General features: G+C 41.3%; 1 protein-coding gene across 5 annotated transcripts in view; it reads left to right on the top strand.

The window, feature by feature from the left end:
• piezo1 (piezo type mechanosensitive ion channel component 1 (Er blood group)) overlaps window positions 1–12,943 on the top strand; it is a 372,144-nt gene that overhangs the window by 182,820 nt on the left and 176,381 nt on the right. For all 5 annotated transcript variants that reach the window (XM_078544496.1, XM_078544493.1, XM_078544495.1 and 2 more), the window contains 2 exons: window positions 4,766–4,943; window positions 6,898–7,111. In XM_078544496.1, the coding sequence (XP_078400622.1) occupies window positions 4,766–4,943; window positions 6,898–7,111 (392 nt within the window). The remainder of the gene's footprint in view (window positions 1–4,765; window positions 4,944–6,897; window positions 7,112–12,943) is intronic.

Here is a 12,943-nt window from a genome sequence, read left to right as displayed (position 1 = left end):
CTCTTGTTACTATTGTTCTTATTGAGTTTTTAAAATTTTGTCATGGGATATGGGCATCGCTGCCTAGGTCAACATTTATTACCCATCCCTAATTGCCCTTGAGAAGGTGGTGGTGACTTGAACCGCTGCAGTCCATGTGGTGTAGGTACACCCACAGTGTTGTTGTGGGGGGGGTCCAGGATTTTGACTCAGCGACAGTGAAGGAACGACGATATATTTCCAAGTCAGGATGGTGAGTGGCTTTGGTGAGGGGAACTTGCAGGTGGTAGTGTACCCATGCATCTGCTGCCCTTCTAGAGCACAAGTCTTCAGTACTATTGTTGTAAAATTGTCAGGGCCCATAGCCTTTGCAGCAGCTAGTGCTCTCAACCATTTCTTGATATCACGTGGAGTGAATCGAATTGGCTGAAGACTAGCATCTGTGATGCTGGAGACTTCAACAGGAGGCCGAGATGGATCATCCACTCAGCACTTCTGGTGAAGATGGTTGCAAACACTTCAGCCTTCTCTTTTGCACTGAATTGCTGGGCTCTCCCCATCATTGAGGATGGGGATATTTGTGGAGCCACCTCTTCCAGTGAATTGTTTAATTGTCCACCACCATTCACGGTTGGATGTGGCAGGACTGCAGAGCTTAAATCTGATCCATTGGTTGTGGGATTGCTTAGCTCTGTATATTACTTGCTGCTTTTGCTGTTTGGCACGCAAGTAGTCGTGTGTTATAGCTTCACCATGTCGACACCACATTTTTAGGTATGCCAGGTGCAGCACCATGCACGCTCTCCTGTATTCTTCATTGAACCAGGGCTGATTCCCGGTTTGATGGTAATGGTAGAGCGGGGGATATGCTGGGCCATGAGGTTACAGATTGTGATTGTATACAATTCATCTGCTGCTGCTGCTGATGGCCCAGTTTTCAGTTGCTAGACCTGGTTAAAATCTATCCCACAACATGGTGGATGGGTCTTCACAATGGACTCTGCTTTTCACCAGCTTTTAATTCCAGATTTTATTAATTGAATTTAAATTCCACCAGCAGCCATGTCTAAATTGAACAGACTGTCACCTAGATTCACTCGATCATGAAACATCACCGTCTGACCTGGTTCTTTTCTCACTTGTTTACACATGTGCACTTCCCAGAAAGGGTAACTGGATAGCAACTGGGAGTGAGTTTCCCCTCCCTACACCCAGGATACTGAAGCTGGTTGCTATACCAGTTGAGATCAAGCAAGTCAACACGAACTGTGGATTGAGCTGAGGGCTTCCAGTTTGTATAGATCCGTTACACACTGAACTGATGTTGGTGCACAATCTCTGTGACTGTTATATTTGTTCATGGGATGTGGATGCAACTGACCTGACTAGCATCTATTGCCCATCCTTAATTGTACGTGAGAGGGTGGTGGTGAGCTGCCCTCTTGAATCACTGCAGTCCTGTGGTGATGGTAGACCCATAGTGTTGGAAGGAGTTTCAGAATCTGGACCCAGCCACAGGAAAAGCTCTGATGAAGTGTGTCAAAACAAAAAAAAAAGTACTTTTAACAAAGGAAAATAATTTCCTTGTGTGCAGGGTTATCTTTTTGGTGGAAAAAAGTAAGTGGCTTATTGTGCTCAATTGTTAGTCTTTGCTTATGGTGTTGATGAAAATGTAGTTTAACTGGGAAACAGATATAGTGAAGACAGAAGGCAAAGAAGCAATTTTATTTAACTTCAATCAATGATTTAATCAAATCAAGTATTGGATTGCTCAAGGGAGTGGGCATTGATCCGTAATATGATACCGGATATCTATGATGAGTGTCTAAAAAAAAAAATCAAATCAGGCGAGTTATTTGTTATGTTTCTTTTTCAATTTTGGTGCTAGCATCAGTAAAAATCTATAGAATGCATTCAACAAACAACTAAAAGCATTTCTTTCAACTGCCTTACTCATGGAATATGCAGTCACTGTTCAACAAGCTGCATTCCCATAATTGTTTGGCAGGAAGAATAAAAGAGAAGCATATTATCTAAATGGTGAGAGGTTGCAGAGCTCTGAGGTGCAGAAGGAGCTGGGTGCATTAGTGCATGAATCGCAAAAGGCTAGTATACAGGTACAGCAAGTAATTTGGGAAGCTAATAGAATGTTATAACTTATTGTGCAGGGAATTGAATACAAAAGTAAGGGGGGTTATGCTTCAGTTGTACAGAGCGCTAGTGAGACCACATCTGGAGTACTTTATTTTCTTTTTACTCATTCGTGGGATGTGGGCTTTGCTTGCTGGGCCAGCATTTATTGTCCATCCCTAGTTGCTCTTGAGAAGGTGGTGGTGAGCTGCCTCCTTGAACCGCTGCTGTCCATGTGGTGTAGGTACACCCACAGCGCTGTTAGGGAGGGAGTTCCAGGATTTTGACCCAGCGACAGTGAAGGAATGGTGATATATTTCCAAGTAAGGATCTGGAGTACTGTGTACAGCATTTAAGGAAGGATGTAAATGTGTTGGAAGCAGTTCAGAGAAGGTTTACCAGACTAATACCTGGAATGGGCAAGTTACCTTATGAGGAAAGGTTGGACAGGCTAGGTTTGGTGTTTAGAAGAGTAAGAGGCGATTTGACTGAAACATATAAGATCCTGAGGGGTGTTGACAGGATGGATGTGGAGAGGATGTTTCCTCTAATGGGAGAATCTAGAACTAGAAGTCACTATTTAAAAATAAGGGGTCGCCCATTTAAAAAGGAGACGAGACAAATTTTTTTGAGGGTTGTGAGTCTTTGGAACTCTCTTCCTGAAAAGACAATGGAAACAGAGTCTTTGAATATTTTTAAGGCAGCGATGGATAGATTCTTGGTAAGCATGGGGGTGAGAATATATCAGGGGTAGGTGGGATGCAGATTTGAGGTTACTACCAGATCAGCCATAATCTTATTAAATGGGGGAGCAGGCTCGATGAGTCGAATAGCCTACTCCTGCTCCTTGTTCATATGTCGCATGAGCTTAGGTATCTGATTGCACTGCAGTTTTGTGAGTATTAAATATATTTATAATCGCTCATTAAAAGTGCAACCATGCAACTGGTCTACTGTGAGCCAGTAATGAAACTGGAGCCATTAGATTTAATCCATCCACATGGATTTCCACATTGGCAATAAAATAGGAAACTTGGATTTGATATAAATAAGGTAACAAACAAGAGAGAGGATTTTTGATTCATGACCAGCACGTTTGTAACCAACACAAAGTGGCAGACTATATGATAGGTTAATAGAAAAAAATTAAATGCAAGAGAGCTGAGGAGACTGTTTTTAAAAAAATCATGCTTCTGATCTAGCTGAGTATAAGTAACAATATTGGTGTGTGGGAAAAACCTAACAGGCTACAGTTATTTGCAATTATATGCATAAGGCGATTGTTCACATAAATAGTAGCATGTTCTGGAAAGATGGTAGCATCATTGAAGTTTGAAAGAAGATTCTGAATGAAATTTCTGAATTTAAATGTTTCTTCAAGCAACGTCTTTTGGTGGCAGGAGAGGTATTAACAAATTTAAGATAAGTTGCTTAAATCTTATGCATTTCTGTTTCTTGATGTCTCTATAAAAACAAATGTGATAAACATGAACAGTAATGGTGACGAGGTTCTTCCCCCATATTACTTGCAGAGGTTTATTGATATAAATTTGGTAATCAAGTGGAAATTGTCACTTGCTATCTGTAGCTGTTAATAAGGAACATAAAATTAATTTACTCTCTAGAACTAGTCAGAAGTTACTCGCAGCGTTTTTAATCTTTTTCAAAATCTTTCATTGGTAGGGTGTGGAAATAGAATACATATCCATAGCATAGCACCTGAGTAACTATAAGGAAGGATATGAGATCGTGTGTGTGTTATAAAGCAATTAGAGAAAAGGAAGGCAAACCAATGAAATTAATTTGTTTACTTTTTGAAAATCCTTTTGGATATCATCTTGAACTTTTTCTATCATGAGAAACCAATGATAGGGTATATAATGTAAGAAAGGTGCCAAAATAACAGCATTTACCACAAGATTATATTTTTCTAATCAGTTGAATTTTTGGTGTTTAAAATGTGTTAGCAGGCTTTTCAGAGCCACCGTTATAAGCTGAAGCGAGTCAAATGCGTAGCTGGCTACCATTTTCTGTATGCATTGCCCGACAGCTCCCAGAAATGTGCTTTTTTTATGGTTGACAACTCGGCTTACTAAAGAAATTGCCACCCTAACCACATGGGACAGGCTGCCAATCAGATACTGCAGATTAAGACTATTTTTTGAAAGCCTTTTGAAAACAATTAAAAGTTTGTATAATTTTTATTCCACAATTTGTATATTATACTTATCTGTAAATGAAGCAAAAGGAATTAGTAAGAAATATATAAAACAAGAGCTGTAAACTGGTTTTAAACTGTAAACTGTATCACACTAACAGCAGTTAGACTTTCTAGCATTAGAATTACACAGCTCCATTTTAATCCCAAAATAATTTGTTGTGCATTATATGGGAACAGCTTCTGACTTCTTGAAAAAAATCTTATCTAATTTATTGTGGTAACCAGTGACAAACCTCAGTGGTATATGTTTGTACTATTGTTATACCAGCTTCTCAATAGCACTAAAGTTAAAAATGATGTGGTTAATTCTTTTTGTGGGTTTTGTCTTGCAATACACGATAGACTTAGCTGAGCTGGCAGTTGGCTTGTCAAAATTTATATTTGGATTCTTCTAACCCAATTCCCAAATGAACCTGTGCATTTGCATGTTCGCAGGATGACGATGAGGAAGGTGTGGAGCTGGAAGATGCAACAGAGGATGAAGAAGATACAGCTGAACAAGAAAGGCAGAGACAAGCCCGTACAGCTACACTGGCTCGGCTACGGGCAACAGCTCAGAGACTTCTGGAAGCTACAGGGAAAGTTGTGGCAATTCTGTTTTTGGCTTTAGCTGGTAAGTTTTTAAGAGTGACTGATTAGTTTTGTCATGACAATTGCATTTGCAGCTCACAATGCCGGCCAATGACCATCACCAACAAAACCGAGGTTGAGCACCTCCCCTTGACATTTAACAGGATTATTACTGTTGAATTCCCCCACCGTCAATATCCTGGGGTTCACTGTTAGCCACAAACGTAACTGGACCAGCCATATAATTACTGTGGCTATCAGAGCAGGTCAGAAGCTGGATATTCTGTGGTGAATAACTCGCCTTCAGACTCCACAAAGCATTTTCACAGGTGCAAGGTACAAAGTGCGTGGCACAAGTTAGGAACGTGATGGAATTCGCCACCACTTGACTGGATGGGTGCAGCTCCAATGACACGCAAGAAGCTCTCACCATCCAGGACAAAGCAGCCCATTTGGTTGCCCATCCACCATCTTAATTCCCTCCGCCACAGAGCAGTGTGTACCATTTATAAGATGCACTGCAGCAATGTGTCAGGACTCCTTTAACAATACTTTCCAAACATACAAACTCTACCAACTAGAAGAATAAGAGCAGCAGATGCTTGGGAACACCACCAGTTGCAAGTTCCTCTCCAAGTCACGCACAACATCTTGACTTGGAACTATATTACCGTTCCTTCCCTGTCACTGAGTCAAAACCTCAGAATGCCCTACCTTAATTACACTGTGGTGTATCTACAGCACACTGGCTCCAGTGGTTCAAGAACAAGAGAGAATCCAACAAGAGAGAATCCAACCATCGTCCCATGACAATCAAAGGCATTACCATCACTGAATCCCCCGCTATCAACATCCTGGGGGTTACAATTGACCAGAAGCTGAACTGTACTAGCCATATTAAATACTGTGGCTACAAGAGCAGGTCAGGGGCTAGGAATCGTGTGACGACTAACTCACCCCCTGACTCCCCAAAGCCTGTCCACCATCCACAAGGCACAAGTCAGGAATGTGATGGAATACTTCCCACTTGCCTGGATGAGTGCAGCTCCCGCAACACTCAAGAAGCTTGACATCATCCAGGACAAAGCAGCCCGCTTGATTGGCACCACATCCACAAACATTCACTCCCTCCACCACCCACGCACAGAAGCAGCAGTATGTACCATCTACAAAATGCCTTCCAAACCCATGACCACTGCCATCAATGACAAGGGAAGCAGCAGATAGATGGGAACACCACCACCTGGAATTTCCCCTTCAAGTCACTCACCATCCTGACATGGAAATATATCGCTGTTCCTTCACTGTGGCTGAGTCAAAATCCTGGAACCCCCTTCCTAACAGCACTGTGGGTGTACCTACACTACATGGACTGAAGTTCAAGAAGGTTCACCACCTTCTCAAGGGCAACTAGGGATGGGCAATAAATTCTGGCCCAGCCAGGGAAGGCCACATCCCATGAATAAATAAAAAAAAGAAAGCTGCTCACCACCACCTTCCCAAGGGTAGTTAGGGATCAGCAATGAATGCTGGCCTTTTCAACAACAACCACATTTCACAAACGAATAACAACAAAAAGATCTTTTTCATTTTTAAAGTGTGCTGTGAGGTATATTGGCACAGAATCAGTTACAGTATTTCAGTCTGCTTTCCAGTTTGTATGATTAGTCTTAGCAACTTTGGTCGAATGGTTCTAATGTTGAGCATGTCACTACAGAAGTAAATTAATACCTGCTCTCCTGTCCTGTAAACTCCACTGCTCTTTAGAGAGATTGTACAGGCGTTTTAAACTGTTGAGATGTTTAAAATATACATACTTGCTCCATCAGCTAAAGGAAAGTTTTGTAGTGGTTATTGGCTACTCAGTGGGAACAAGACAATAAAACTTAAGAAAAATGTTGAAGGTAAATGACATTAAAACAAATGTGTTGCTGCATATTTATATTGGTTAATGTGCTATGTGTAATACTGACACAAATATTGTTTTCTACTTGCAGGAATTACAGTTCCATCTGCTTTCTCTGGAGTTTATTATCTGCTTTTCATTGGAATTAACACATGGTGGGCCTGTCACTTTCCAATGAGCCCTGTTGGATTTAATACAATCTGTGTTATGGTGGCATTTTTCACTGCGGGCCATGTTATCTGCCTATATATCTACCAGACGGCGTTTATCCAGGAGATATTTCCCCCCAGTGGGCTTTGGTCCAGGTAGGGAACTGTATTTACTGAAAGATATATGTATTAGTTCACTGTGCAAAATCAATCCAAATATGTTTAAGACCTATTTACATGGGTGGGCCATTTACAAAGGAAATTATACCTTAACACCACAGTCTTATGTTCTTAGGTGATGATATTGCTTCTAACGCCTTACATTCAGTACAGCTCTGGGTTGTTCCTATTACCAGGATTTCTTGCACTAGGAAAATAAAGCAAATCTATGGAGCAAGTATTTTGCAACATGAATTTCTTTTGCTGCATGAAAGAAATAAGAAATGTATTTAGGCTATGTCTTAAATCTCATGGGCAGTTTCTAACACAGTTGGATTTTAATTGATGTTGAGATTGTGAACAGTTCAGTTCAACTTTGGACCATTGCTGGAGAAGAGAATGGAGAAGTTGGGACTGTTTTCCTTGGAGAGGAGAAGGCTAAGAGGAGACTTGATAGGAGTTTTCAAAATCATAAGGGGTCTGGACAGAGTAGATAGGAAGAAACTGTTCCCACTCGTAAATGGATCGCGAACCAGACGGCACAGTTTTAAAGTGTTTTGTAAAAGAAGCAAATGCGAGATGAGAAAAAACTTTATCACACAGCGAGTAGTTAAGGTTTGGAATGCAATTGCTGGAGGTGTGGTGGAGGCAGGTTCAACTGAGGCAGTTAAGAGGGTATTGGATGGTTATTTAAATAGAAACAATGTGCAGGGTTATGGGGAAAAGGCAGGAGATAGGCACTAAGTTAAAATGCTCAGAGAGCCGGTGCAGACACATTTGGCTGAATGGGAGGTAACAATGTAGGACCAGGAAGGAAAACCATTGGTAGAAATGCTCTGATCAGATATATAATAGAAGGACCAAGTAAGGACAGTCCCACTGAGGCCTTGGAGAATGTCAAAGAGGGCTAATGCATTGCTCTCATCGTCACAGGGAAGGTCAGCCGCAACTTTGGTTCAGGCCATGATTTGGAAAGGCAGCAGCCCGAATGGACAGATTTAAACTGGGAGTTCCAGAATAGATAGACATGGATCTTAGAGGTGTATCTGGGGGGGTTGAAGAATCTTAGGGCCAATGAGAAGTTGTGATTGCGTGGGATTTGCTCAGACAAAGGAATTGAGGATGGGTTTTTTGAGGAGGTAAGTGATGATCAAAGTTTTGGAAGGGAGGGATACAGTGCCTGAGGAAAGGGAGCTGTTTACAATGTCAGCTAGCATGAAGACCAGGAAGGGAAGTTAGGTGGCCAGCAGTCTAATGGGGTGAAGGGAGTGAGAAGTGGCTCGTGGATGAAGTGAGATTGGAGAAGACATAGGGTGAAATCGGAGAGAAAGAGACAGGTTCAGGGCTAGGTCATTGGAGGGTTAGGTGAATTAGTCTTGTTGAAGCAGCAGACTGGATGATCTTGGAGGCAGCAAAATAAATAAGTACTTAACATTTTTTACTAGTTGTAGCTGTGGAAACAGCTGGGGTGAGGGTTTTTTGGCTTTTTGGCCCATGTAATAAATAGTCCTAATCATATCAATTTGCATTGTTCCCATATCCCTAAGCTTAATTATTGTCATAATTTCTGCTCCATCCCCAAACCTTGAAAGTGAATTTCCACAGCCTTACAACTCTCAAACAGACTCAGAATAAGAATGTGCCATAGAGGACTCAGATCTCTTCATGTAAAATAGAGTTTTGGTCTCCATTGTCATCTGATTATATTCCAGGAAATATAATTGAATGCTCATGGTTATTGTGGGTGATTTTCAACTACCTGCTTCCCTGTTTACGTGGCATCCGGCAATTGAAAATAGCAGTGAAACAACCCCTTGGATGCCGAAAGCCTGCCTGATGATTTGCTGGTATGCCTGTAAATGAGCATCCAGCCATTCCATGCACAAGTCAGGGTAGTATGGTTTTTTACAATTTTCAAGTCAAAATATGTGGGGCATGCTCTATTTTTGATAGCACAGTCTGAAGATGTAGTTTTCATTAAAGGTTAGAAGGAAGAACAAGGCAGCTAGAGTGGAGTTGAAAAGAAAGGGAGAAAATTCAGTTATCATAGTCTATGTCAGAACAAACAATATTGGTCGGAACAGGAAGGATGTCCTGTTGAGGCAGTATCAAGAATTAGGAACTAAATTAAGAAAACAGGGCCTCCAGGGCAATAATCCCAGCATGATTGCCAGATCAAGTGCAGATTAGCCAAGAGACAACAGACAGGTCAAGCATTTTAACACGTGGCTAAAGGGCTGGTGTGAGAAAGAGGGGTTTCTTTTCATGGGACAATGATATTAGGAAGGAACTGTACCAATGTGTTGGATTCTGCCTGAAACAGATTGGGATCACTGTCCTAGCAGAGAGGGTTAATAGGGAGGTGGCAAACGCTTTAAACTAGATCGATGTCTGGGGAAAAACAATCTAGTGAGGTTCGCATCAGTGGGAGGAAAAATAACAGAACCCCTAATAAAGGGAAATTTAAAAAAAAAATCTAGAAACCAAAAATATAATGAGTGGTCGGCATGGATTTCAAAAGATTGACCAACCAATCAACCACGTTGAATTCTTTGAAGTGGTAACAGAGAGAATAGACAAAAGTACTGGAGTAGATGTGAGTTCTCTTCATTTCCAAAAGTGCCTTTGTTAAGATGTCATATAATAGACTAATGAATATGGTCAGAGCGTGCAGAGTAATGACAAGCAGCAGAATGGATAACTGGCTGCAATACAGGAAACAGGGTACATGGGTAAAAGGGTAGCTACTCAGAATGGTAGAAAGTGGGCTCCCACAAAGATCAGCAATGGGAATGTAATTGTTCACAGTTTTTATTAATGATTTCGACTTTAGAATCAAAAATAAAATTTCCAAGTTTGTGTGGGACACCTAATCAGGGATATGGTCAATACTGACCAGGAATGTGACAAATTCTAAGAAAATGTTAATAAACTTGTAGAATGGGCATAAAATTGAAAATGAATTTCAACATCGATAAGTACAAGGTATTGCATTTTGGTAAGAAAAATAAGGAGGCTACTTATTTGGAAATCAACCATCCAAATAGGGTAAGGGATCTGGGAGTGCAAATATACAAATAGATCAAATAGAGGTCTTTAAAATTATGAAAGGTTTTGATAGAGAAAATGTTTCATTTGTGGAGGAGAACAAAACTTGAAGCCATCAATATTCGATCATTGAATAATCCTATCGCTGTGTCTGTAAAAGATCCTGCTCCGGACACCATGAAGCAGTATTCGTAATCTTGGACTAGTTAACAGTAAGTCTTTATTAACAGTATGTAACTATATACATATTTACAGTAGAGGATACAGGTAGGGAGAGGACTCCATACTAGGCCTTTACACATCACTACTTATCTCTAGACTGACCCTAGCTCTGGGCCATGTGCTCGCTTACATCATTGTGTAGGTGGTACTGTACTCAATCCCACTTTAACTCTTTACGTACCAGACCCTATTACTACAATAATCACCAAAAAATCAAACCGGAAATTCAAAAGAAACTACCCAGAGAGCAGTTAGAATGTGGAAAGTACTACTACAGGAAGTGGTTGAAACGAATAGTATAGATATATTCAAAGGGAATCTTGACAAGCATAAGTGGGAGAAGGGAATAGAGGGTAACGCTGATACAGTTTGATGGGGTAGTACAGGAGGACACTTAAATGGAGCAGAAATGGATTGGTTGGGCTAAATGGAACAGGCTTCTGTAAATCTAGATTTTTGATTTTAATGTTGCCTTTTTTCTGAATGTGATGAAAGAAAATGTTTTAACATCTGGACACAACCTGGACTCAACATATCATAACATTTTACATAAATGCGTCATTTTAAAAGGAGTCATTCATTTTAGTACATTCCATAACTGCTAGGATAAAGACAAGTATTGCTTTATACACATAATTTGATTAACTTTTTATTCCATAATTCCAGTATTGACTGGAGAAGTCTGGATTCTTCAGCCTTGAAAGGACCGAGATGGAGATTCACAGAGAGATATATGAGAGTGAACAGTTTAGAAAAGATTAAACCAAGCACAATACACAAAGCTAAACCAGGGTGGTTGGATAAAAGGGCACAGGTTCCATTCATTTTAGACAAGTTTAGAAGTTATGTCAGGAAGCTGTTTTCAATACAGTGGTCAACACTCAGAATGAAATTTCAGATGGAGGAGTTGAGACAAAAGTTTTGGAGATTAAGAGGATGTTGAATGACAGGAAACTAGATTCCTCTGCGTGGGTGAGCTAAGATGGGTTAAATAGCATTACTAATTAGTAATTGCCTTGTGACTCTTTTTCAACTCTGTACATAAAAATATGCTTTAGGTTAGTTGAAATTTGTTGGAACAAATGTTTTTTTTAAATGTTCAGCTTCAGGAAAATACAAGATTAAAATTCAAATTGCTGTACTATCAGTATCAAATAAATCTATTGTCTTTCTACGTGCAGTTTTGTAAAACAATAAAACAAGGATAGCTAATTCCAAAGCGTTTCCTTCTAAGATTCCTCAATGTCTCAGTTGGTAAATGCCCCAGAATTGTTTCCTTGGTGGAAATTCTAACTTCTGCACCCGGCAAAAAGGGAGCACTAGCAGAGTTAAAATCGAGGTGGTGGACTGAGCACTCCTTTCCCACTCGACTGTTGTTTTCCTTGGTGCTTTCTGCTGGCTGGCCGAGGTGCCTAAGCCTCATTAATTTAAGCAAATCGGGACCTGGAGTACGTAAGATTCAATGGGCAGTAAACCGTTACAATTGCAATGCAGGCGCTTTGCTCAATAAAACATGGCGGTACAGCAGACAAAGTCAAGCGAGTAAGTGTTAACATTTTTTGCAGGGCCAATGGAAGTAGGTGTGCTCTCTGGACTCTACAGGAATAATGTGTGCTGCTGCAGCTTTGGGTTTTGCCTCCTCCTTGGGCATACCTTCCTGCTGGCCAGCTCAGCCTTTGGGCCATTTGATATTGCACCAACCCAGAACCTTACCTTGGCACCCACAGCTTGCTGGTAGCATGGTAATGAAGCCATGCCCTCGTAATGAACTGAGCAGGATCAGGCAGCTGGTTGGCATGCATCATCAGTAAGCTGACTGGGATTGTAAAAATCAACTTGCTTATGATAAGAATTCAACAGATGTTCTTGGTGCCCCAAACAAGGAAATGTTCTTTGTTTTACTTATCTCTTTTTATTACTTTCTTATCTTTGTTTACTGCCCAGGCTTGGAAAGCAGACACTTCCTCCTACCTCTCCCTGGACCATGATCCCACCACTGAACATCGAGCCATTGTTTCCAGGACTGTCACTGACCTCATCTCCTCTGGAGATCTTCCTTTCACAGCTTCCAACCTGATAGTCGCCCAACCTCAGACGGCCCGCTTCTACCTCCTACCCAAAATCCACAAACAGGACTGTCCCAGCAGGCCGATCATGTCAGCCTGTTCCTGCCCCACGGAACTCATTTCTTGCTATCTTGACTCCATTCTCTCTCTCCTTGTCCAGTCCCTTCCCACCTACATCCGTGATTCCTCTGACACCTTACGTCACATCAACAATTTCCAGTTCCCTGGCCCCAACCGCCTCCTCTTCACCATGGACGTCCAATCCCTCTACACCTCCATCCCCCACCGGGATGGTCTGAGGGCTCTCAGCTTCTTCCTCGAACAGAGGCCCGAACAATCCCCATCCACCACTACTCTCCTCCGTCTGGCTGAACTTGTTCTCACACTGAACAATTTCTCCTTTAACTCCTCTCACTTCCTCTAAATAAAAGGTGTGGCTATGGGTACCCGCATGGGCCCCAGCTATGCCTGTCTCTTTATGGGGTATGTGGAA

The sequence above is a fragment of the Cetorhinus maximus genome, chromosome 6 (genome assembly GCF_964194155.1).
Source record: "Cetorhinus maximus chromosome 6, sCetMax3.hap1.1, whole genome shotgun sequence".
Taxonomy (NCBI): Eukaryota; Metazoa; Chordata; class Chondrichthyes; order Lamniformes; family Cetorhinidae; genus Cetorhinus; species Cetorhinus maximus.
This window is presented reverse-complemented; position numbering and strand designations above follow the sequence as displayed.